General features: G+C 42.0%; 2 protein-coding genes across 2 annotated transcripts; one reads left to right on the top strand and one right to left on the bottom strand.

Annotated features, from left to right (window-relative positions):
- Positions 1 to 2966: 2966 nt before the first annotated feature.
- Positions 2967 to 6157, bottom strand: LOC122724088 (receptor-like protein EIX1). Its single transcript, XM_043958626.1, has one exon. It carries the CDS (start codon positions 6155 to 6157, stop codon positions 3062 to 3064), a length of 3096 nt encoding a protein of 1031 aa, XP_043814561.1. The 3' UTR covers positions 2967 to 3061.
- A 2137-nt stretch (positions 6158 to 8294) lies between these two features.
- On the top strand, positions 8295 to 11481 carry LOC110618904 (receptor-like protein EIX2). The gene has a single exon (XM_043958097.1). The coding sequence runs from the start codon at positions 8341 to 8343 to the stop codon at positions 11479 to 11481; it is 3141 nt and encodes a 1046-aa protein (XP_043814032.1). The 5' UTR covers positions 8295 to 8340.
- The last annotated feature ends 15252 nt before the right edge of the window (positions 11482 to 26733 follow it).

The raw sequence follows: 26733 nt of genomic DNA on the forward strand, positions 1-26733 counted from the left end.
CTCAGTTAGGTTATTTTTACCAACATGCTAATCAGATTCTTTCCTTTAGAGTTAGGCGGTAACAATTGTTCTTCCTTCAGTCAAGTTGATTGGGTCTTGATGGATTTAGGGTGTTAAGATATTATCTTTTTGAATTTTTTTTATAGATCTTAGCATCCTTTATATTAATTCTCTTGATATGGGCTTGTATGTTTATTTTTATCATATTACCGCCGTGCTTCTCCTGAACAGCATTAGCAGCATTTCTAGAACTATTTTTCCTCTTTTTTTGGGTTAAGCATTTAGCAGTTTGTCTTACCTGCTGCCAACCAAGTTGAGTAAGTCGTGCATCAAAATATTGGGGAGACAAGTAAGCTTTGTAATTCTTATCTCACTCTACATTGTGCATCCCTTGTGCATGCCTCACCTGGATGCATGGTTTTATAAGACCAGAATGCCTTGATTTGCGGGAAAGAAGGCAATGGTGGACACCCTTCAGACCAAATATATAGCAACTTCATATCCACAATGGACACAGCAGATAATTTGAAAAACAAATTTGATACCAACCAGGTGAAGAGTTTTGCAGCGATGCAACGGGAACAATCTTGGACCTGGACAATCCATATCTGCAGCTGAATCTGATAAACATTAACTTTCAAATATAAGACAAGACATTCAATAGCATTGAACCTGAATATCAAGTACAATTATATACACAAAACATCTTAGCTCCGAAGGAAAAATAAGAAGAGGAAACTATAAGCAAGTGTGCAAGAGGAACTACAAAAAGATCAGAGCTTTTAACAGATAGAGCAATAGCGTAAGATAAATTATGTAAACTGTGTTGTGATCAATTAAAGATCAAAACAGTTCCAAATTCTTAAAAAGTATTTCAAATTTCCACTACAAAAGAAACTCTGGTTGGAGTTACAGATCTTCTTCAACATAAAATCAATCAAACTGAATCAAATCTAACAAAATAACCCAGAAGAGAAAAAGCAAAACAAACACAATACACATTTAGAATTAAAGAAAGAAGCAGAGGATCAGATGCCAAAGGCCAAAGACCACAAATCCAAAATACCCAGAAGAAAAAAAAGGAACCCAGTAACAGTAACAGTAACAGATAAACATAGTAATCAGTATAGAGAAGTTCTCAACTACGGGCTGAGATTGGAAGGGGTGGTCGTGAAGTCACCTGAGAAGGAAGAGGAAGATGAGAAGAAAGGGAGCTGAGTTGTGACCCAAGTAGTAGAAAAAAGATGGACAGATAATGACCAATTGGGTGGAGAATCAGTGATGGTTGATTGGACTGATAAAGTTGCACTTGCAAGTAAAAGTGCCCTTTTTTCTTTTTTTCTTTTTTTCTTTTTTCCCTTCTTTTGATTTGTGGTTTGTCCCTAGAGTAAGAGCATGTCAGTGGGCATCCCACCCAGATCTGAAGATTCCTACGCAAGAAAAAAAAAAATCCTTGTAGTTAATATTTAAATTTGTTGGTTCTCCGAGCCTTATCGGCCATGTCTTCTTCAAAGAGTAGGTTTCTTCGACCCCATTGCGAGGTAGAAATGTTGGGTTATTTGAAGACGGGTCGGTTCTTGCTCGGTCCCTTTAAATGCTAGGGTTTCTTGAGCAGCCAACAAAATGGGTCGGGCCGCTTATCTTTGAGCTTTGATTGTTGTTTTTATTTTGTTTTTAAAAAAAAGGTAAACTGTAATTTAGTCTCTCTGATTTAGTGAAATGCAACCTTTTGTTTTTCTGTTTTAAAAAATCTTCAATTTAGTCACTGTAATTTTTAAAAATTATGACATTAGTCCCTCCCGTTAGATTTTCAGTTAAATCACCGTTAATTTTAGTTAAAAAAACTAAAATACCCATTCTCTCACCTTCCTCTTCCTCTTCCTCTTCTTCTTCTTCTTCTCTTTTCCGATCTCCTTCTTCCTCTTCTTCTTCTTCTTCTCCTTCCCGATCTCCTTTGGAAAGAGTTGCAAAGTGTATTGGGAGGGAAGACTGTGAGCTTGCCGCAGGTGTTTATAAGGGGAAATCGTGTGGGTGGCGCTGAAGTGATTAAGCAAATGTTTGAGACTGGAGAATTGGCCAAGGTCCTGGATGGATTTCTGAGAAGACAGCCCGGGTTTGTTTGCGAAGCGTGTGGCGATGTGAGGTTTATGCCGTGTGGAAATTGTAGTGGTAGTAGGAAGGTGTTCGATGAAGATGAAGGGGTGCCCAAGAGGTGCTTGGAATGCAATGAGAATGGGTTGATTCGGTGCCCAAATTGTTGTTCATGATTTTCTCTCCACAGATTATTTGCTGTGTGTTCTTCGTCGTTTTGTTGATGTATCATGTATGTATGGATGTGGATATTGTATTGAAGGTCGAATTCAAAATGCTCTTTGGATTCATGGGCTTTTTTTCTCTTTCTCATTTCTAATTGTATGATTATCGGTTAGGGGATCGATGTTCACTGTTCTATGAAGAGTACTATGAAAAATAATACTGTGGTATCAAAACACCAATGGGTTTTGTGTTTTGCTAGTATTGTACACAACAGGGAGAGTTTCTCCATTATGTCAATGTAAATATTTTGTACTCGTGGTATAAAAACCAGAAAAAAAAAAGAAGGTGCAAATGATGGATATAATGAAAAAAAGAAGCAGAAGAAAGAGATCGGAAAGGAGAAGAAGAAGAGAGAATGGGTATTTTAGTCTTTTTAACTAAAATTAACGGTGATTTAACTGAAAATTTAACGGGAGGGACTAATGTCATAGTTTTTAAAAATCACAGTGACTAAATTGAAGATTTTTTAAAACAGAGGGACAAAATGTTACATTTCACTAAATCAGAGGGACTAAATTACAGTTTACCCTTAAAAAAATTAATAAATTCTATTTAGGAGCGAATACTATTAAATTTAAACCAATAAAAAAATCAATGGGCATAAAAAATTGAGTTTTATACATTCAATACTTTAAAATGGTCAGGACATTTCGAAATCAAATTGTTTTAACAGTGAGATTTATTTCTTCATTACAAAATCTGGGATCTGTTTACAAGCAAGAAAAGTAACATACTTGCCCAGATTTTACAGGAATTCAAGCAACTTTGCAACAATTTTATCCACAAAACCAAAGTATATGTCCCCCCAAGATGTTCTGATTGCAAAAGTTAAATAAGGAAGCAATAACCCAGCTGCATATCCCAGCCCAATGCTCAAGTAGAACCACTTATCAATGAAGCTGTCATCCCTGTCAGATTCTGCATTCCTTCTGCCGTCTGAGTCACCTGTCACTCCACCATCTGAACACTTCACTGTAAGGGGACCTCCACATAGACCTGGGTTCCCAGAAAAGGATGTTGCATTAAAAGTTGTCATCTGATTTGTGTAAGGGATTATGCCTGACAATTTGTTGTTTGAAACGTTCAGATATGCCAAGAATGTCATTGAAGACATGCTTGGAGGAATCCCACCTGAGTTGTTGTTGTCTGAGAGATCAAGAGATAACAATTGGCGTAGTTCTGAGATGCTATTGGGAATCCGGCCACTGATATGATTTCCAGACAAGTTCAAAACCACCAAGCCAACCAATTTTGTTATTTGTTCTGGGAGCTCGCCATATAAATTGTTTCCGGAAAGATCTATACTTGTTAGAAGGGAAAGAGTCTTGGTGTATACAAGAGGCTGGCCGTACATATTCACAGCGAAGTTTTCTTGATAGTATTGTGTCATGTAAGATCCGTAGAACAAATAGATGTTTACAGTTTGTTGTTGAGTCATGGCTTTAAGATCTCCAAAGCTGGCAGGAATTGTGCTGTTCAACTTGTTTTCTGCCAGGTCAAGAACTTGCAGGGAACTCAAATTTGAAAGCACTGGAGGAATTTCCCCAAAAAATTTGTTTGATCTCAGGCTAAATATTCTAAGATGTGGGAAAGTCTGTCCAATCCAAGGTGGAATGTTCCCTGTAAACCTGTTGTTCCCAAGGTCTAGAGTTTCTAGAAAAGACGAGTTCTGGAGAGTTGATGGGATTTCTCCTGAGAATCTGTTGTTGTTTAAGTGAAGTGTCTGAAGTAGATTCAGTTGTCCTAAAGATGCTGGAATCTCGCCGGACAAATTGTTTTTTTGAAGGTCTAGAACAGAGAGCAAAGAACTATTCCCTATGCTTGGAGGAATGCTTCCTGTCAAATTATTTCTCGAAAGATCAACGACCTGAAGTGATTTCATCTCTCCAATAGACACTGGGACTTCAGAAGTTATTTGATTGTTTGAAAGAGAGAGAAACACCAAATTTGGCATGATTTTACCAATGTTGTCAGGGATAGGACCAGAAAATTGGTTGTTAGAAAGATCTAGCAAGTTGATTTCAGCACTTGGAAGAGGAATGGGTCCATAGAAGAGGTTGGAACTCAAATCAAGAAGTGCAGAAGGAGCTATATTAAATGGATTTGGCAACTGACCCTCTAACTGATTAAATGAAACATTCAACACAGATAGATTGCCAGACATTTCCCAAAACCATTCTGGTATTGAACCTGAAACACTGGCATTTGGGAAATGAAGATACTGCAACTCCTTTTGAGATCTAAGCCACTCAGGAAACAAAGGACCAAGATGGCAGGAACCCAGTTCAAGATACCACAGCTGGAATGGTGGGATCCAATGAGAATTGAGATTTAAAATGAATGAATTTTCAGACAACAGCAAGAGCTGCAATTTACTTAGGCTTGAGAAATGAGTTTCAGAGATAACACCTGTTAATTCATTGATAGAAACATCAAGGGCAGACAAGTTGGAGAGTTGTCCTAAACTTTCAGGGAGACTACCATTTAGTTTATTTGCTTCGAGCCTGAGTTCAGATAGATGCTGCAAATTTCCTAAAGAAGCAGGAATGGGACCTTGAAGTGAGTTCCACTGCAAATTGAGTTCCACAAGACTCGTAAGCTGGCCTAACCAGTCTGGCAAGTTACCGACCAATTGATTGTCACTAGCAATAAACTTCTGCAAACTGGGTAGAGGTCCTTTGGAGGGGCAGTTTTCTATTCCTTCAGGTATGCTTCCTGTCAGATTATTAGCTGATAAGTCAATATATTGCAGATTACAAAGTCTTCCGATCGAGCCTGGAATCCTGCCCTTGATGCCATTGTGAAACAAGTTGAGGCGAGTGAGAAAACTCATGTTCCCCAGGGAAGCAGGAAGGCTCCCATGTAACTTGTTGAGTTCAAAATCAAGAACTTCTATCTTTTTCCAGCTTCCCCCAAGCAGTTGAGAGCAGCTAGCCGTAAGGTTGTCATTGTTACCAAGATTCAATGACTGCAAATTTGTCAGTTCTCTAAAACCAAGTGGAATTCTTCCATACAAGCTGCTATAGCTGATGTCAAGGGATACAAGGCTGCTAATATTCACAAGCCAACTAGGTAACATGGAATTGAACTGGTTACCATACAAGTCCAGGACAGCAAGTGATGTAAAGTTAACAAAAGTAAGAGTAGAAGTGAAAGTTGATAAACCACAAGAAGATAAATGCAACTCAGTTAAATGAGGAAGCTTATTGAATGCTTCAATCCATCTTAGTCCTACCATTGAAAGGTTTGATCCAGTCATTTCCAAATATTTCAACGAGACAAGACCGGTCACCCATTCGAAGTTATCGACAGATAGATAATAAGGAAAGCTGGGGGAGAGATCAAGGTATTGCAGCCTAGAGAGATTTCCAAGATTTGGAGGGACTGCACCTCTAAACCCAGCATTTGACAGGTTTAGATATTGTAAATTCTCCAGAGAGGATAAGAAATCAGGAATTTGTCCATTGAATGTGTTGAAGCTCAAGTCCAAATATCTCAAGGACTTGAGTTTTGTCAGTGAAGGTCTTATCTCTCCACTCAAGTTCCAATTTCCATACCTGCCAGAAGCATCATAACCTGATGGATATTGGTTGTGGAGATCAACAGTAACAACAGCTCCAGTATTGTTATCGCATGTTATGCCCCACCATTGACAGCAGTTGCTTCCTCTCCATGAGGAGATCCGATCCTCAGATTCTTCAAGACCCTTTTTGAAGTCAATAAGAGCTTCTCTGTCAGATTCATTGCAGTCCACCATTTGAGCTTTTCCATTGAGAGCAAATTCTCCTATTATCAAACAGATAACAAGCAATACAATATGAAGTTGTGAAATTGTCTCCATAACTATGCATAAGATTTTTGAAGTATTGTAATGACTATAGAGTACAAACAATGTTATTCCAATATAAATATAGGTTATTTTGAATCAAGAATTGCAAGGAGATCCCATTTTCCTCAGCAAAAGTAAAGAGTCAGCTTTTACTGATAAAATAATCACACATTGTTTTCACTAATCAGAACAGTGTTCTTATGTGCAGTGCTGGACTTTGAGTACCCTTAGCAGGCAGAATGAAAAGGGGAAACTAATAAAATAACAAGACCTAAAAGTGAGTACCTTAGCGGCACGTTGGGTGAGCATTCGATTGGTTCAATTTAAAACCGAATCGAACTGAATAAAAAGAAAACTGAAATTTAGAATTTATAAAAACTAAACCGAACAGATTTTGGACAGAAATTAATTTGAATTGAACTGGTCTGACTCGGTTCGATTTAATTGATTGAACTTTTTATTTTTTCCACATTATTTTTAGTATTTTAATATTTCTCTATATTATTAAAAATAATAAACTATTGCCACTCATCGATTCAATTTTATTAATTTTTTTCTGACTAAAACTGAATCGAATAGAAATAATTAAAATTGTTTAAAATAAAAATCGCACCGAAAAGAATAAAAAATTGAACCGAATTTTCAAATTAATTCTGTTCGATTAATTTTTTCAATTTGAACCAAATGCTATTCACCCGTAATTGCAGGTCGAGTCAACATGTAGTGCTACTATGTTAGGTGAGACTTTATTTTCATTGTTGTGAACAATCACATTGTAAAAAAAGATCTCACTCACCTCAACATATTTGATATTTCCAGGTTCTTTCTTTGATTTAAAAAGCATATCATGCTTACCACCTTTTGTTTATTGAAAGGAAGAGCATTAGATTAATGTTCATCAATAATTTTTCTTTCATAACCTTGTCAACTCTGCCATTATGTATTTGGCTTTTTTGACTCTACATATCTCATCATACCAAAGCTTGGACTCTAATAACTAAAATAATATTATTGCTGTTGATCTTTAAACAAGTAAAAAAATGAAATATTTACTAGGAAAGAACAAAAATCAAACCTTGATTAATAAAATGAGACAAATTTTTAATGCAACTTTGAAAAATTACTTATTAGGAGGCAACATGAAAGAAAATGTCTTGAAAGTGAGATCAATGACAAATTCAGCCAACTTTTTTATATATATTCAGTTTCTTGTATTGGAGTCATGACATTTATTAACAAATGGCACTGTCATCTGTAGGTTATGTGTCACTATAGTTGATTTTGTCAACAGGCTGGAGTTGCCTATGTCGAGTGTTCTTGAAATTAGCATTGAAATGAGAATGATTCGGTATTTTTCTTCTTTAATTGAAATTGATAATTTGATTCCTATAAATAAAATAAATATTTGTTAGTATAAAATTTTTATTAATGATATTTTAATCTTAATAAATTACTTCGGTATCAGCAAAATATTTCAAAAAAAATACTAAATGATATAGGAGGTGACATTCTCCACGCGATTAGGACTGTATGAGTGTCACGCAACCACGGGAGATTCAGAAATTTTGATATTATATTAAATTTGAATTAAGTTTAACCCACCTAATTTAGAGATGAGTATTTAAAACTCTTATAAAGAGCACGTTATTATATCTCAAATTAATATAAAATTCAACAGTTTTTGAGTAGATTGATTTACTTCAAAAATCTTGTTGAGCTCAATCATGCAGACGTCTAACGATATTCAGACTAGAAGAAAACAAACTAAATGGAACTCATCCAGACAATTTGGGACAAATCTCAATGTTGTCAATCCTCGATGTTTCTTTCAATCATTTGACTGGAAAGCTTCCTGAAAGTTGAGGCAAATTTTCTTTGTTGAAAAACCTAGATGTCTCTTCGAATCGGCTGGATGGTGTTCTCTCTAAATCCCACTTTTCAAAGGGCTTTTTGGCACAGGGGCCAGCAGTGGCAAGGTGATCGCGGCATACATCATTAAAAAAAAAAAAAATAAATTAAGAACAATGGGATTTGGAGATCAGCTGATGAGTCTGATGATTAGATCAATGTAAACTCACCCTTCTTTTGATGTATATGGATACTATATGTTGTGGGTCAATGCAAAAATAATGACTCAAAATAGTTCAATGGAAACATCATCTCTTCTTCACACATTTGTTACAGTCATCTGTTTGATGACAGGATGGCTTGCCGATTATGGCAATGCCCAGTTAGTGAATTGCAAAGCATCTGACAGAGAAACTCTTATTGACTTCAAAAGCGGACTCGTGGATCCAAAGAACCTGCTCTCATCATGGGAAGGGAGCAATTGCTGTCAGTGGTGGGGAGTAGGTTGCAACAATTGGACAGGAGATGTTATTGTTGTTGATATCCACAACCCAGATAAAGTTCCAGAAAGCTGTGGGTTGCGTGGGGAAATTAGATCATCATTAGCAAATCTCAGTTCCCTGGAATATTTAGACTTGAGTTTTAATGCATTCATTCACAACCAAATTCCTATCTTCTTTCAATCTTTCAAGAAGTTGCAATATCTAAACTTGGCATATGCAGGGTTTGATGGTAAAATTCCTCCAAATTTGGGAAACATCTCTACCTTGCAGCATGTTGACATCTCTTCCCTTGCCTTCAGTACGAATTTAGCTGCTGATGATATTAGATGGGTGACTGGTCTCACGGCCCTAAAATATCTAGCTATGGATAGAGTTGACCTATCAATGGTAGGTTCAAACTGGGTTGAAGCATTTAACATGCTTCCATACTTAAGTGATTTGCACTTATCTGCTTGTAACCTACCTAGCCCCCCCTCATTTCTTAACTTTACTAATTTTAGTTCACTTGCTGTGTTAGACCTTAGTCATAACATCTTTCACTCATTCCCTCAATGGCTTGTGAACGTCAGCAGCCTCATGTACATTGATCTCAGCTTTAACTCCATTTGGGATAGCATTCCAGTTGGTTTTACCAAGCTGCCAAATCTGCGGTTCTTGAATCTTTGGGGCAACGGTCTCACGGCCAGCACCTATCAATTGTTCGAGGAGAGTTGGAGCAAAATAGAAGTTATTCAATTGGGATTCAATTTTGTGCAGGGTAAGCTACCACCTTCTATTGGAAACATGACATCTCTCACTCATCTTGCTTTGCCAGGCAACAGTATAGAGGGCAACATTCCAAACTCAATTTTCAAGCTTTGCAGTCTGGAATATCTTGATTTATCATATAATAATCTAACAGGAAGTTTACCTGAACACCTTGAAGGGACAAAGTATTATCTTTATGAAAGTCCATTGCCTCATTTGCAGAACTTGGTGTTGACCAGAACTCGTTTGGTTGGTATATTGCCAAATTGGTTGGGTCAACTTCAAAATCTTGTTCAACTAAATTTGGATTCCAATTTCTTCCATGGTTCTGTCCCTGCTGCTTTTGGGACATTGAGACATTTAGCTGTCCTGATACTTAAACAGAATGAACTGAATGGAACTCTTCCAAATAACTTGGGGCAGATCTCAAACTTGTCCATCCTAGATGTCTCTTCCAATCGTTTGACTGGAACACTCCCTGATAGTTTGGGCAAGCTTTCTGAATTGTCATTCCTAGATGTTTCTTCCAATTGTCTCACTGGTATTGTCTCTGAATCTCATTTTGCAAAGCTAACAAAAATCAAAGTCCTAAGCTTTTCTTGGAATTCTTTCATTTTCAAAATTAGTCCTAATTGGGATCCACCATTTCAAGTTGAGTCCCTCTTGCTGTCTTCATGTCGTTTAGGTTCATTTCCAGGATGGCTTAAATCACAAAGGCATCTTCTTGATCTGGATTTATCAAATGCTAATATGTCAGGCCCTATACCCAGTTGGTTTTGGGATATTTCTGGCAACCTCTCTTTGTTAAACTTTTCTTCCAATTCATTATGGGGTCAGTTACCAAATAAATTCAAAGTACATTTTAATGCATTCACTGATTTGAGTTTCAATCTCCTTGAAGGGCCAATTCCTCTTCCAACTAACCAAATTATAATTTTAAATCTTTCTCATAACAATTTTTCTGGCCCTATCCCAGAAAATATTGGTGACTTGTCATTCCTTAGCTTCTTTTCTCTTGCAAATAACCAAATTTCTGGTGAAATCCCAACATCTATAGGGGAACTGCAGGTAGCAAGTGTCATTGACCTTTCAAGGAACACTTTAACAGGAAGCATTCCTAAGAGTATAGGCAATTGCCTTTACCTGGAGGTCCTTGATCTTCAGAACAACAATTTATCAGGAAAAATTCCAAGGTCTTTGGGTCAGTTATCTGATCTTCAAACATTGCATCTGAGGGACAACATTATCACAGGAAAACTCCCTTCGTCTTTCAAAGGTTTGTGGAGTTTGGAAACTCTGGACCTTGGATACAATAGATTAATAGGCAAAATCCCACAATGGCCTGGAGATGCTTTTCCACATCTAAAAGTTCTTAGCTTGAGATCCAATGCCTTTTCAGGAAAAATTCCTTCTGCACTGTTGAATTTGACTTCTTTGAAAATCCTGGATCTAGCAGAAAATCAGCTGAGTGGAAGCATTCCTCCAGGAATGAGTAATCTCAACGCCATGACTCAAGAACAAAATATTAAGCAGGATTTAATTTATGGGTGGGTGGCTGGTGTATATTATGAAGAAAATGTAATTGTGAATACGAAAGGCCAGTCTTTAGAATACACAAGGACTCTTTCCTTTCTAACTTGCATAGACCTTTCAGGGAACTATTTACATGGAGAGTTCCCACATGAAGTAACAAAATTGGCAGGATTGGTGGTTTTGAACTTGTCAAGGAATCAAATCAGTGGTCAAATTCCCCAGAGCATTTCAGAATTGCATCAGTTGGCATCACTTGATCTATCATGTAATATGTTTTCTGGTCCAATTCCTTCAAGCATCATCTCAATGTCCTTTCTGGAGTTCTTGAACGTGTCATACAATAATTTCTCAGGAAGAATCCCTTACGCAGGACAAATGTCAACTTTTGAGGCGTCTTCTTTTTCTGGGAATCCTGGACTTTGTGGTGCTCCTCTTGCTGTTGAATGTTCTGATTCTGGTCCATCTATTCCAGGACTCAATGGTGAGATTGATTATGGCGATGGATACATTGTTGATAAGTGGCTTTACCTTGCCATTGGGCTGGGATTTGCAGCTGGTGTGCTGATTCCTTATCTGCTTATGGCATTTAAAAGGACTTGGAGCTACATGTACTTTGATTCTGTGGACAAAGTTGCTGATGCATTATTATATTTGGGTTGCAAAACATCAGCTTGTTTTAGGAACCATTGTTATCATCGACGTTAATTTGTCTTCTCTTCGATCTTCCACATTTTTGTTTTTATACTTTTTTTTTTATACTTTTAAATACATTTTATATTTGTGAGTTATATGGGTATTATTTTTAATTATTAGTATTATATAAAATTATGAGATACTCATTTTATTTTTTTAACTTTTTATACTTATTATTTTTTAAATTTAAGAATTTGAAGAAAGATCTCCAAACAATGGTCTTGTAGAGTTTAGCACAAAGAAGGGAAAATTCGTCAATTTTGGATAGAGAATAATTTCATTTTGACCAGGAAAAGCCGAGCATACGTGCCACAGGTAGGGAATGTCAGAAGATTGTTGTTAAAGGAGTGTCATGATACCCTATAGGCTGGACATTTGGATTGGCGGCGCATGTTAACTTTGCTAAAACATGGCTATTATTAGCCTCGCATGGAAGATAATGTGAAAGAGTACACAAAAACTTGTTTGGTGTGCCAATAGGACAAAGTAGATAGACAAAAACTGGCGGGTTTTCTACAACATCTACCAATTCCAAGCAGGCATTGAGAGAGTGTCTCCTTGGATTTCATCGCTAGCTTGCCAAAAGTCGGGAAATATGATCATATCTTAATGGTTATAGATCGGTTTTCAAAGTACGCCACATTCATATCAATATCGAGATATTGTTCAACTGAAGAAACAACCAAAGCTTTCTTTAGGAATGTTGTGAAGTATTGAGGTGTTCCTAAAAGTATTGTCAATGACAGAGATGGGTGGTTCACAGGGGTCTGAGCTATTTAACATTTTAGGCACAAAACTAAATGTGTCAATAAGCTTTCATCCTCATACCGACAGATAGACAGAGAGATTCAATGGGTTGTTAGAGGAGTACTTGCGACACTTTGTCAGTACCAGCCAAAAGAACTGGGCCTTGCTGCTTAATGTTGCACAATTTTGTTTTAATTCCTTAAAGAGCTCTGCTACTTACAAAAGCCCTTTTGAGATTGTTACGGGTCAATAACCGTTGGCACCACATACACTCAATGTGCAATACACAGGGAGAAACCCTAAAGCATACTAATTCACGAAGTAGTGGAAGCGGAATGCGGATATTGCATGAGCTCAATTAGAGAAGGCATCCAAATACATGAAGAAGATGGCTGGTGAACATCGAAGGCCTTAAGAGTTTGCAGTAAGAGACTTAGTGATGATCAAGCTACTACCAGAATAACTGCGATTCTTTCACAACTGAGACTAAAGGTTGGTGCGCAGATACGAAGGGCCAATCCCGATCGTTGCCAGAGTTGAGCCTGTAGCATATAAAGTGGAACCACCACAGTGGATGAAGATTCACCAAGTACTTCATGTGAGTAGACTCAAGGCATACTAAAAACAAACCCTCAAGACCAGCCGTTTCACGAGCAGCACCAGTGCATCAAGGCGTTAAAGAAATCTTAGCGGAACGAGTTGTGAACACTACCAAGCGTCTTCCTTATAAAGAATACCTTGTCAAATGGAAAGGTCTAAGTATTGAAGAAACCAGTTGGGAGAAAGAGTCGAACCTCCAACAACATTCACAGAAAATTGAAGAGTTCCTATAGGCTCAGTCAATGAGGACGTTGACCGGTTAAGTGGGGGAGAGTGTTAGGGATCTAGGATTTTGAGAGATTAAAACATAATTTTCCTAACATAGGATTTCTTGGAAACGAGATGGGTAGAAATTAGTATAAAATGGTAGTATCAAAAGAGTCGTGTCAGATTCTTGTAATTCATTTTCATGTAATTATTAAGGGAGGTGTCACTTCAGACATATTGATATTTCCTCCTGCCACAACTCAACCTGTTCCTAAAGCTCTTTAGGGGGAGTGACTAGTTGGCCACTAGTGCCCAGTTGGTCACCGTAGACTTATTGAGTCCTTGTGCTGTGCCTCCACCCTTGTAGGCATTCTCCTATCTGCAAGTAGTGTGAGAATCGTTGTCGATTTGTGTAATGACTGTTTTGCTCTAGAATGAAATGAATAACCCTTTTATTAAAATCTTTGTGCCTATATGCGATACTTGGATTGTTTGTGCCATTACAATTTGATAATCTGAGATCCAGAAAAATAGGGTTTTACAGAGATTTTTGTAATATTGGAAAAACTTAGAACTTAGGGGAGGGCAATCCTCCTTTTATCTGTTTTCATTGTCTGTCAGTGACGTGCAATAGTCTGGCTCCCATTGGGCCACCTGTCCCTGCCATACTGATACGATCGTACGAGAATATCCGATTTTTGCCCCGTATGTAATAGCTTCAGATGCTTCCCAGGTGCGCATGCGGATGGTCCCCCAAGACGAATGGGCTGAACTCTTTCTTGATTTCAAACTGGACCAGAAGAGAAGATTGAAACTAAACCTAGAATAGATCTGCTCGATGGGCCGTGGAGTTGGCTCGGCTTGATTGATGAAATTGACTGGAGCCCGACCCTAGGGTTTGAGGGGATCAGGTCTGATACGAGTGAGAGACTTGAGGGTCTCTGGATAATGGGCTGATATCATGGGCTTGGCCCCATACCGGAGTGAAGAAATCCAGCGGTCATCAATTGCTCCTTTACCTTCTCGGCAGTTATTGTCCCAACTGTCGAAGGGGTAAATACCAAGAATCATCATGACCGCGCCTGTTTGAATTTAGCTTGCTCCATAACGCCCTTTCATCTTATTGTCATTTGGAGCTTTAAATCCTCTCTGTCTTTTTCTATTTTTGGCTTTTCTTTGTTCTTCGTGCACACTGCTATCTTCACTTTCCTGCCTTTATCTTCCAGGTACGCTTTCTTTCCTCTCTTGTGAATAGCCTTTAAGGATTCTGATGCAGTTAGCCTAGAGTATAACGTCACCCTGTCTCACATTAAAACCTTAGCCTCTGGCTATATATTGATAACACCTCCTTCTCACCCTCAGGCCCCTTATCGGGACAACGGAATCTCTCTTTCCGATCCTCCTCCCTCTTGTTCAATCGATCTCCAGAAAGACACAGGTTTAGTTTTCTTTGTCATGTGGAAGAGGTATGGTTTATCCTTCCCTTATCCCCTTCTTTCAATGGGGTTTTCCAATATTTCGGGATTGTTTCTCGAACGCTGGCCCCTGGTTTCACTCTCCTTATGTTTTCTTTCGAATTTGCTCTGCCTCTCCTGGGGGTCTGTTTTAACCTTGCTTTTGTGATTTTTGCAGCCTTTGGGATGAAGATGAATCGGATTAAGCCCCCTAAGATTCTTACGCTGCTCATAGGGAGCTTAAACATTGCTTTGGACGTCCTCCTAGTGGGGCGATTGGCGAGGGAGGTTACTCAACAAGTTGCCGAAATCATATCTTTCAGGTTGTCCAGATGGCCTTCTCCCCCTGCTCCTACCCGAGCTCCAACGCCGAGCTCTCGAGGTTCTGAATTTTCAAGGCTGCACAGCAGTGGCGAGTCGGTCTCGGCCGCTCGAGCTGTTCGAGCTCTCAAGTCCTCTCAGACTTCGAGATCAATCGGGGACTGCAGGTCGACGGGAATGAAGCCTGCCCTGCTTTCTGGCGATGCTTTCCAACATGTGTTTCGTGATATTAAAAGTTCAGCTTATGAATATGCAAGTAAGGACAATGCATCAAGGTTTATGTTCAAATCAGGAAGCAAGGGTAATCTGCTAAAATTAGTCCAACATAGTATGTGTGTAGGTTTGCAACATTCACTTGTTCCATTGCCCTTCAGAACGCCTCGCCAACATTCTTGTGCTGCTCTGAATAAACAAAAGGGTGGCACAGCTAATCTTCCTGGGACTTTGACCTGAAGACTTATGTTATTCATGCGTGATATACACACAACAGGTGATGGAACAGTGAGAAATGCTTATGGGAATCAACCTGTTCAGTTCTCCTATAATAATGAGGCTGAGCTCAGCTGGATTGAGAGGAGTGTCTAAGGAGGAATCCAGCAGGCCTGCGAAGCTCGTCTCCCGATCTATAAGGATTCTCCGGAGTTGAAAGCTTAAAATAGTAGCGTAGGCGATAGTGATGTAAATGTAGATGATAATGCATCTAGGCATGTAAGTCCTTCAAGGACGGCTTTTCCTTCAATAGAGTAGGTACTTGTGACAGGCTGCAATGTACTTTTCTTTTAATGGAATTTTATTTTTATTTGCTTGAATTCTCTTTTTTTTTTTTTTTTGCTTTTCATTCATACTTGAGCTGTTCTTACCTCTGCTTGTTTTTCCGGCCTCACCGGGCTACTTACTGCATTAAGCGATCTAACTTGTCAAGAATGAAAACTTAGGTCATGTACCTTGTAATCCTTCTAAGGAATCGACTATACTGTTTTTCCTTTCTTGCTCTCAGGATCATCAGAACTACGGTTCTACTAATTGATTGTACTTTTTGCCTTATAAATTTCTCCTTTCCACTGTAATACCCGGCTGGACTCCGGTATCGGAATTCCTACCGTCCGGTGGAATCTCGGATGCCGGAGACCTCTAGAAGGGTAAAACCATGTTTTCATTAAATGTTTTGATGTATTTTATGGTTTTTAATAAAAATAAATCCAAGTTTTGAGTGAAGAGGGCTTTGGAGACTTTGCCAGGTTCGGCCGTCGAAAGTCATGTTCGGCCGCCGAACATGGGGAGGTTTTGGGAGCGCTTTTGGCCTCCGAAAGCCTTGTTTGAATTAGCCAAGGTTCGGACGCCGAACCTCATGTTCGGCCGCCGAACTTGCATGCGTTGTGGGGGCACGTTAGGCCGCCGAAAGGTGGTAAGGACAGCCTTATAAAAGGACCCCATGGCCGAAACGGGCAAGCTTTTCTTCCCGTTTTCGGCCAGGGTGAGTTCTCCACTGCCCCTCCTCTGTTTTGAGCTTCTCCCTTCGATTTTTCATGTTTTTCTTATGAGTTTCCACCTTGTTTTGAAGATTTTCGAGTTTAAAGCAAGTTTTGGAGCTTTGAGGTTCAAGAACTCAAATCTCTCCCATCTTCGAGCTAGGGTCGTTTTCCTCTCGATCTTCAAGAGGTAAGGGACGATCTTGAGCTCACTATATGTTTTTAACAAGTTTTAAGTTGATTCTTGAAGTAGAAATGCATGTGTAGGGTTTTATGAGTTTTTGGGTTTATGTTGGTTTATGGGCAATGTATGTTGGATTTGTGTTGTTTGATGTGTTGTAGATGGGGTTTTAGATGGTTTGAAGCCCCTAGGAGCTGGTATGCTTGAGTATTTGTGTTGTAGAATAGGATTATGCATGTTTGTAAGGTTTGGGAGGCATTGGAGGCAAGAGGAGCCAAGTTTCTGCCCTTTGGCAGAAACCAGGTTCTGCAGCCGAAGGACTTTCGGCCGCCGAACATGGCTGGGGAGGCAAGCCTTTCAGCTGCCGAAGCCTGCCCCCGAAAGGAGACTTTCGTCTCTGTCTGGGAGTTTTAGCCGCCGAAAGTGCCGCCGAACATGCATGAGTTTCGCCTCTGTCTGGGAGTTTCGGCCGCCGAAGGTGCCGCCGAACCTGCCTGACTTTCGGCTCTGGAGGGACTTTCGGCCGCCGAACCTGCCGCCGAAAGTGCCCTGTTCAGCCTTCCTTTGCATGTTTTTGCATGATTGTTTTGAGGTGTTTTAGGGGGTTTTTGGGGGATGTTTTTAGAGTTATGATTCTAGTTGTTTGGTCCCTCATTTGAGTCCACCTGTGTAGGTTCGGACCCGAGGAACCGAGGACCCCAGCAGTGAGTCAGCTGCTTCAGTCATTGTCAGAGCTAGCCAAAAGGTGAGTAGAATAAACCTTTACGATTTAAAGCAAATAAATTATAAAGTTTTGAGCATGTTCATGCATCATGAATGCCATGTGATGAATTAGGTTGTTTGCATTAGAATTCACGAATATGTTGCATTGCATTTATGATGTTGATGTGGATTGGTTATTGGATGATCCTTTAGTCCTCATATGATATGATGATGTTACGGCATGATATAGTATGGAAGTCCAGGTTGTACCCATTCTACGTCCCTGGCACTATGTAAGAGAAAGTCTAGGTTGTACCCATTCTACGTTCCTGGCACAGTTGGACTGTATGATATGTTATGTTAAGAGGAAGACCAGTTGTACCCATTCTACGTCCCGGCACAGTTGGACTATGTAGAGGACTATTGGTGACAATACCATCCGAGATGTGATTTGTTGTGATGTGTTGCATTACATGATGGCATGAGATTTCAAATGTTGTTTTTCATTATTCTGCTCACTGGGCTCTAGTAGCTCACCCCTTTCCCTAATCCCCCAGGTTTGCAGGTACGGGCTAGGCAGAGAAGTCAAGATGGATGAAGTTTTGTGTATGTAATAGTTAGAATGTGGACATGATAAATTGTAAATGGTTGTAATGTAAAGTTTGAATAGTCATGCTATGCATAATGATATTGAGGATTAGAAGTTGTGCTTGACCCTATGGGTATTGTTATCCCTTTTATTACATGATCTCAAATGTTTATGATGTAGATGTAAACCAACTCAACACATGTATGTCACCCATTGGGGCATTGATGAGATCCCAAAGAGGGATCAATGTTTATAGTTATGTTTATGTTCAGTGCATGCATAGGTTGAGTTTGGTGTACGAGAGAATGTATGAAAGAAAAGTTTTAATTTTTATGTATGATTGTTGATCATGTATGGGATTAAACAGGTTTACAGGTTACATGTCAGGCTTGCTACGGGTCCCGGCGGCCTTAAGCCGATCTGGATTCTAGCGCCGGTTTTCGGGTCGTTACAGAGTGGTATCAGAGCCCTAGGTTCATATGGTCGGACCTAGAGTGTCGGGCTCATAGAGGTTATAGAAGGTCAAGCTCAATAGGAAGATCATGTCCATTAGGATAGGATGTGGAGTCTTGTCTTGCATGATGATGTGAAATGCCATGATTATATGCATGTGCATTAATGATATGCTATGATGTGTGATATATGTGATGCGGGTTCATGTGTTTCCACATGAACCATATGATGCTAATGTTTGTTATGTGCTATTTTTCAGAAAACAGGATGAGAGGAACTCGTCGATCTGCAAGATTGACTGGAGTACCACCTGAGGATGAGGGCATGAGCGCCCGTCCTCCTGCATTGCCTAGGGCAATGTCAAGTAGGTCCAACAGAGAAAGAGCGGTAAGAGACCCTAGAAGGTCTTTGGATCTGGGTAGAAGCAGATCAGTGAGGGGGACAGTTCAGGGAGTAATGTCAGAGGATATGGGGGATGATATGGATGTAGAGCAGAGGAGGGATGGTAGTCTGGGAGTTAGCATGCCAGAAGAGGGAATGGGAGAGTCCCAAGGAGGCACTCAGGCCTCGGGATTTGTTCAGCCACCTTACTACCCACCCTTCTCACAAAACCCCGGTTATTCGATGGGAGGTACATCGGATTACCATAACTTTAACCCTTATCCCACACAGATGCCATACCCACCTTACTATCCATCATACCCACCGTACCCAATGTATCCACCCCCACCCTACCATCCAAATCCAGCAAACCCTACCTTAGGGGATGCTGCACCTCCTCCTCCACCAGCAGAACCCACAGTTCCAGAAAACCCGGTACCTAAGCCTAGCTCATCTGGAAGTAGCAAGGTCAAGATGACCGACTACATGAAGCTGGGTGCTCCCCAGTATGAAAAAGGGGATGACCCATTTGTGTATCTCGAAAGGGTAAAGGTGATCACAGATGAGATTGGGGCAGATGACAGTAGAGCCATTCAGATGGCTGGGTTCACGCTTAAGTGCAAGAAGGCACGAGAGTGGTTTAAGAATTATGTGAATCCAAGGGTGGACCGTATGTCTTGGGAAGAGTTTGCAAACGAGTTTGCGGGATGGGCTTTCCCCGATAGCTCAAGGGAGCTGAAGATGATCGAGTTTGAACAGTTGAGGCAGACCGATGAGATGAGTGTAGAGGAGTTCACAGACAGGTTCTTGGAGCTGTTGCCATTTGCAGGGCAAAACCTCGACACAGACCAGAAGAAGTCAAGGAGGTATATCATGAAACTCCACTCCAGATATTCCTCCTTGATCCAGTCAGCAGATAGGGAGAGCTTCCATGCCATAGTGGATATGGCCCAGAAAATGGAGGCTAGTGCCATCGTTCAGGGAACAGTCAGACAGCCAGTGGCACAGTCTTCTGGTTCCAAGACCCCAGACTCTTCTTCTCTGAATGCAACAGCTTCAGGTAGCAAAAGGTGGAGTAACACCACTAGGAAGCCCAAGAAGAACAAGTTCTAGAACAAAGTCAAGTCCAGTCTGGGATTAGGGAGTGGCTCAAGCTCTGGGGCGGATAATGCCGTTTGTGCAAGGTGTGGTAGGCCACACAAGGGAGTTTGCCGGGCTGGGACAGCAGCCTGCTTCAGATGTGGGCAAGAGGAACACATGGCTCGGGAGTGTCCTAGGGCTGCTTTTGGAACACAGTCCCAGCAGACAGCTTCAGGTAGTGTCGCGTAGCCAGCAGCTCCAGCCACGACTCAGGCCAGTGGCAGAGGTAGAGGGAGAGGAGCAGCCTCTTCTTCAGCGGGTTTCAGAGGTGAAGGTCCATCAGCTCCAGCACGGATCTTCACCATGACTCAATAGGAGGCAGATGCATCTAACACCGTGGTGGCAGGTAACTTAGTCATTGGTTGTTCATATGTGTATGCCTTGATGGACCCTGGTGCATCTCATTCTTTTATTGCTCCTAGAGCCGTCCAGAGGTTGGGGTTGATGATCTCTAAGTTAGAGTGTCCTCTCTGGGTCAGTGGACCCAAGTGTGATCCATCAGTGGCAGAGTCAGTCTGCCAGTGTAGTCCTGTGTTTATTGAGGGAAGATGCTTGTCCGCCGACTTGGTGGTTCTAGACTTGACAGATTTTGACGTCATTCTAGGGATGGACTGGTTATCTACCCATGGTGCTACCTTGGACTGCAGGGACAAGGTAGTCAGGTTCAGAGGTCAAGATGGGTCAGAGGTCGTCTTCAGGGGAGACAGGAGGGGTACACCTAGAGGTCTGATATCAGCTCTTCAGGCTCGTAGGTTGCTTAGGAAGGGATGTCAGGGGTATTTGGCTCATGTGAGAGAGCTTAGCAGTCAGGTTAGAGAGCCCGCCTTAGTGCCAATGGTTAGAGAGTTTTTAGATGTGTTCCCAGACGAGCTGCCCGGTTTACCACCTGCTAGGGAGATAGAGTTCGAGATAGAATTGATGCCTGGAACCCGACCGATCTCTATCCCTCCCTACAGGATGGCTCCAGCGGAGTTGAAAGAGTTGAAAAAGCAGTTGCAAGAGCTGGTAGACAAGTGCTTCATCCGACGTAGTACCTCACCTTGGGGTGCTCCAGTTTTGTTTGTAAGAAAGAAGGATGGATCCCTTAGACTTTGCATCGACTACAGGCAGTTGAACAAAGTCACTACCAAGAACAAGTACCCATTGCCAAGGATCGACGATCTATTCGACCAGCTAGCAGGAGCGGGTTGTTTCTCCAAAATAGATCTGAGATCGGGGTATCATCAGTTGAGGATTAGAGAGGAAGATGTGCCAAAGACAGCTTTCAGGACCAGATATGGGCATTTTAAGTTCCTTGTGATGCCGTTCGGGTTAACCAACACCCCTGCTGTAATACCCGGCTAGACTCCGGTATCGGAATCCCTACCGTCCGGTGGGACCTCGGATGTCGGAAACCTCTAGAAGGGTAAAAAACTATGATTTTATGAAATGTTTTCATGTATTTCATGTTTTTAAGTATGAGAATTAAATGAGTTTTTGCATGAAAAATCTTTGGAGGAAAACCCAGGTTCGGCCGCCGAACTTTGAGGTTCGGCCGCCGAACATGCATGCTTTCGGAGGGACTTTAGGCGCCCGAAAGTTTTGAGTGAGGGAAATGCAGGTTCGGCCGCCGAACTCCAAGTTAGGCCGCCGAACCTTGCATGCATGCGGAGGCACCTTCGGCCCCCGAACGTGGCCTGGCCAGCCACTATAAAAGGGACCCTTAGCCGAAATGGGCGAGGTTTTCTCCCATTTTCGGCCACAACAAGCTTCCGATCTCCCTCTCCTCAAATCTTGTGTTCTTTCACTAGATCTCCTCCATCTTTCTTGAGTTTTAAACCCACATTGCAAGTTTTAAGCTTTAAAGGCAAGTTTTGGAGCTTTGGAAACTCAGGAGCTCTCGTGCTTGGATCTCCGAGTTGAGTCGTCTCTTCCTCGATCTTCAAGAGGTAAGAGCCGATCTTAAGCTCAATGTATGTTTCAAATGAGTTTCATGAAGTTTTAAGGGGTAGAGAAGCATGTTTGAGTTAGTTGAGCATATGTTAGGTTTATGTGATTTTTTGAACAATGTGGCTTGCTTGATGTGTGTTTGAAGTGTTGTAGTTGGGGCATATGTTTGTATGAGGCCCCTAGGAACTGGTATGATGTGTATGCATGAGTAGAATCAAGTTTATGCAGGTTTTGAGGCAAGTTTTGGAGGCTGTGGACACAAGGGAGCCAAGTTTCTGCCCTTTGACAGAAACTCAGGTTCGGCCGCCGAAGTGACTTTCGGCCGCCGAACCCCCTTGTGGAGGCAGTTTCGGCTGCCGAAGCCTGCCCCCGAAACTCAAGGTTCGTCTCTGTCTGGGAGGTTCGGCCGCCGAAAGTGCCGCCGAACCTGCATGACTTTCGGCTGCAGAGGGACTTTCGGCCGCCGAACCTGCCGCCGAAAGTGCCCTGTTCAGCCATTTCTTGCATGTTTTCATGTGATGTTTTCAGGATGTTTTAGGGGGTTTTTGGGGAGTTTTTCAGAGTCACGTTCATGTATGTTTGGTGCCTCATTTGAGTCCACCTGTGTAGGTTCGGACCCGAGGAACCGAGACCCCCGGTTGTGAGATAGTTGTTCAGAGTTCGTTGTCAAGCTTCAGTTACCAGGTGAGTGGAACAACCCCTTAAGTTTTAAAGTAAATGAATAAATGAACGAATCACAAAGCATTGCTCATGCATCACTATGCCATGCAATATTAGGTTGTTTGCATTAGAGTTCACGAATATGTTGCATTGCATACTTTGTTGTTGATGTGGATGAATGTTGAATGATCCATTAGCCCTTGTATGTCATGATAGCCTATGTGAGTCCAGGTGTGCCTGCTACGGCTCTACGCCCCTGGCACTATGATTGATTATGGAAGTCCGGGTGTGCCTGCTACGGCTCTACGCCCCCGGCATGAATGAGTAAGAAAGATAGGGGCTAAATGGTGACAAGTTCATCCTTGTTGTGAAATGTTTGTGTTATGGCGCATACATGAAAGCATGAATAAGAAAAAGAAAGAAAAAGTTAAATAATAATAAAATGAATAATAATGTACCTAAAAATGGAGGAATTAAAACAAATGTTTTTAGTTTCCGCTCACTGGGCTTTTAGCTCACCCCACTCCCATTATCCCCAGAGTTGCAGGTACAGGAGAGGTCAAGAAGTCGACTAGAATGAAGTCAAGTCATATGTATGTAATAGCTAGAGTATGTGGACATGACATATGATAAGAATGTAATGTAAAGTTTGAACAGTTATGTTTATGTAACTATGTTATTGAGGATAGATTTGTGCTTGACCATAGTATATGTTAATCCCTTGGTATGTACATGATCTTATTATATGATGTGTATGTGAACCAACTCAACACAGATTTTATATTGCCATTGAGGCTTTGATGAAATCCCACAGAGGGATTAATGTTTATGTATATGATGAATACAGTGCATGCACAGGTTGAGTTTGGTGTATGAAGAAAAAGGAAAGTTTTAATTCTTAAGTATGTTTGTTGATCATGTATGGGATTAAACAGGTATACAGGATGTATGTAGGCTTGCTACGGGTCCCGGCGGCCTTAAGCCGATCTGGATCCTAGTGCCGGTAACGGGTCGGTTTTCCGGGTCGTTACAGAGTGGTATCAGAGCCCTAGGTTCATATGATCGGACCTAGAGTGTCGGGCTCATAGATGTTCTAGAAGGTCAAGCACACTAGGAAAATCATGTCCACTAGGATAGGATGTAGAGTCCTGTCAATATGATGATATGATATGCCATGATGATATGCATGTGCATAAATGCTATGATGTGATGCTATGTATGTGATGAGGGTTCATGTGTTTCCACATGAACCATATGATGCTAATGATTGTTTATGCTATGTGCTGTTTTTCAGAAGATAGAATGAGAGGAACTCGTCGATCTGCACGATTGACTGGAGTGCCACCTCAGGACGAGGGCACTGATGCCCGTCCTCCAGCATTGCCTAGGGCAATGTCCAGTAGGTCCAACAGAGACAGAGTAGCTAGAGACCCTAGAAGGTCTTTAGATTTGGGAAGAAGCAGATCAGTAAGGGGAACAGTGCAGGGAGGAATGTCTGAGGATATGGAAGTAGACCAGAGGAGGGATGGCAGTCTCGGTGTGAGCATGCCGGAAGAGGGCATGGGAGAATCAGAAGGAGGCACTCAGGCCTCGAGCTATGTCCAGCCACATCACTACCCACCCTATTCACACCACCCAGGGTATTCGATGGGAGGTACATCGGATTACCCCAGTTTTAGCCCTTATCCTCCACATATGCCATACCCACCTTACTACCCACCATACTCTCAGTACCCCATGTACCCACCTCCACCTCCCTTTACTAGTACAGCAAACCCTACCCCAGGGGATGTTGTACCTCCACCACCACCAGTATCTACTGTCCCGGAAACACAAGTACCCAAACCTACCTCATCTGGAGGGAGCAAGGTCAAGATGACCGATTATATGAAGCTGGGTGCTCCCCAGTTTGAAACTGGTGATGATCCGTTCGTGTACTTGGAGCGGGTCAAGGCAATTACAGATGAGATAGGGGCAGACGACAGTAGAGCCATTCAGATGGCCGGGTTCACGTTTAAGTGCAAGAAGGCACGGGAGTGGTTCAAGAATTATGTGAACCCGAGAGTGGACAGCATGAATTGGGAAGAGTTTGCAAACGAGTTTGCAGGATGGGCTTTCCCTGATAGTTCAAGGGAATTGAAGATGATAGAATTCGAGCAGTTGAGGCAAACTGATGACATGAGTATAGACGAGTACACAGACAGGTTCCTGGAGTTGTTGCCATATGCTGGGCTGAATTTGGACACAGATCAAAAGAAGTCAAGGAGATATATTATGAGGCTGCACTCCAGGTATTCCTCTTTGGTACAGTCAGCAGAGAGGGAGAGTTTCCATGCCATAGTGGATATGGCTAGGAGAATGGAGGCTAGTGCTATCGTTGAGGGGAAGGTAAAACAATCAGTGGCACAGTCTTCTGGTTCCAAGACCCCAGGTGGGGAAAGGTTAGACTCTTCTTCTCTGAGTACGGCAGTTGCAGGCAGTAAGAAGTGGGATAGAGGCCACAGAAAATCTAAGAAGAATAAGTTCTGGAACAAGATCAAGTCAGGTCTGGGTTTAGGCAGTGGCTCAAGCTCTGGCGCAGAGGTTACAGCATGTATGAGATGTGGGAGACCACACAAGGGAGTATGTCTGGCAGGGACAAACACATGTTTCAGATGCGGACAGGCGGGTCATTTGGCTCGAGACTGTCCTAGAGGAGCCTTTACAGCACCGTCTCAGCAGACAACCTCCGGCAGTGTGGTGCAGCCAGTAGCTCCAGCCGCAACACAGGCCAGTGGCAGAGGCAGAGAGAGAGGGTCAGCCTCTTCATCAGCAGGATACAGAGGTGAAGGTCCATCAGCTCCGGCACGGATCTTCACAATGACTCAACAGGAGGCCAACACATCCAACACCGTGGTGGCAGGTAATCTCATCATTGGTTGTTCAGATGTGTATGCCTTAATGGACCCGGGTGCATCTCATTCTTTTATTGCTCCGAGAGTCGTGGAGAGGGTAGGATTGATGGTCTCTGGGTTAGAGTGTCCCCTATGGGTCAGTGGACCCAAGTGTGACCCGTCAGTGGCAGAGGCAGTCTGCCAATGTAGTCCAGTTTTCATAGAGGGAAGATGCCTTTCCGCCGACCTCGTGGTTCTAGATTTGACAGATTTTGACGTCATTCTAGGGATGGATTGGTTATCGACCCATGGTGCTACCTTGGACTGTAGAGACAAGGTAGTCAGATTCAGAGATCAGGATGGGTCAGAGGTCGTCTTCAGAGGAGACAAGAGGGGTACACCTAGAGGTCTGATCTCAGCTCTTCAGGCTCGTAGGTTGCTTAGGAGAGGATGTCAGGGGTTTCTAGCTCATGTGAGGGAGTTAGATAGTCATGTCAGAGAGCCCGCCTCAGTGCCTGTGGTGAGTGAGTTCTTAGATGTTTTCCCAGACGAGCTTCCAGGACTACCACCTGCAAGGGAGATAGAGTTTGAAATAGAGCTGATGCCTGGAACTAGGCCTATCTCTATCCCTCCCTACAGGATGGCGCCAGCAGAGTTGAAAGAGCTAAAGGAACAGTTGCAAGAACTGGTGGACAAGGGTTTCATCCGACCGAGTACCTCACCTTGGGGTGCTCCAGTGCTCTTTGTAAAGAAAAAGGATGGATCCCTTAGGCTTTGTATCGACTACAGACAGTTGAACAAAGCCACCATCAAGAACAAGTACCCTTTGCCGAGGATCGACGATCTATTCGACCAGCTAGCAGGAGCAGGTTGTTTCTCCAAAATAGATCTGAGATCAGGGTACCATCAGTTGAGGATAAGGAATGAAGATGTACCGAAGACAGCTTTCAGGACCAGGTATGGGCACTATGAGTTCCTTGTGATGCCGTTTGGGTTGACCAACGCCCCTGCAGCATTCATGGACCTCATGAACAGAGTATTCAGTCAGTATCTGGATCACTTCGTTATTGTCTTCATAGACGATATCTTAGTGTATTCCAGAAATGCAGAGGAGCATGCCCATCACCTGAGGATAGTTTTGCAGACCTTGAGAGAGCATGGCTTGTATGCCAAGTTCTCCAAGTGTGAGTTTTGGCTTAGGAGCATTTCATTCTTGGGGCACATTGTGTCAGAACAGGGTATTGAAGTAGACCCCAAGAAGGTAGAGGCTGTAGCTAACTGGCCTAGACCCACCACAGTGACCGAGATCAAGAGTTTTCCGGGTTTAGCAGGTTACTACAGGAGATTCGTTCAGGACTTCTCAAAGATTGCTGCTCCTATGACCAAATTGACAAAGAAGAATCAGAAGTTCATATGGACCGATCAGTGTGAGGAAAGCTTTGAGGAGCTTAAGAGGAGGTTGACTTCAGCACCGGTGTTAGCTCTGCCAAAAAGTGATGATGACTTCTCAGTATTTTGTGATGCGTCCCGTGTGGGACTGGGTTGTGTGCTAATGCAA

Source organism: Manihot esculenta, chromosome 7 (genome assembly GCF_001659605.2).
Source record: "Manihot esculenta cultivar AM560-2 chromosome 7, M.esculenta_v8, whole genome shotgun sequence".
NCBI classification, from domain to species: Eukaryota; Viridiplantae; Streptophyta; class Magnoliopsida; order Malpighiales; family Euphorbiaceae; genus Manihot; species Manihot esculenta.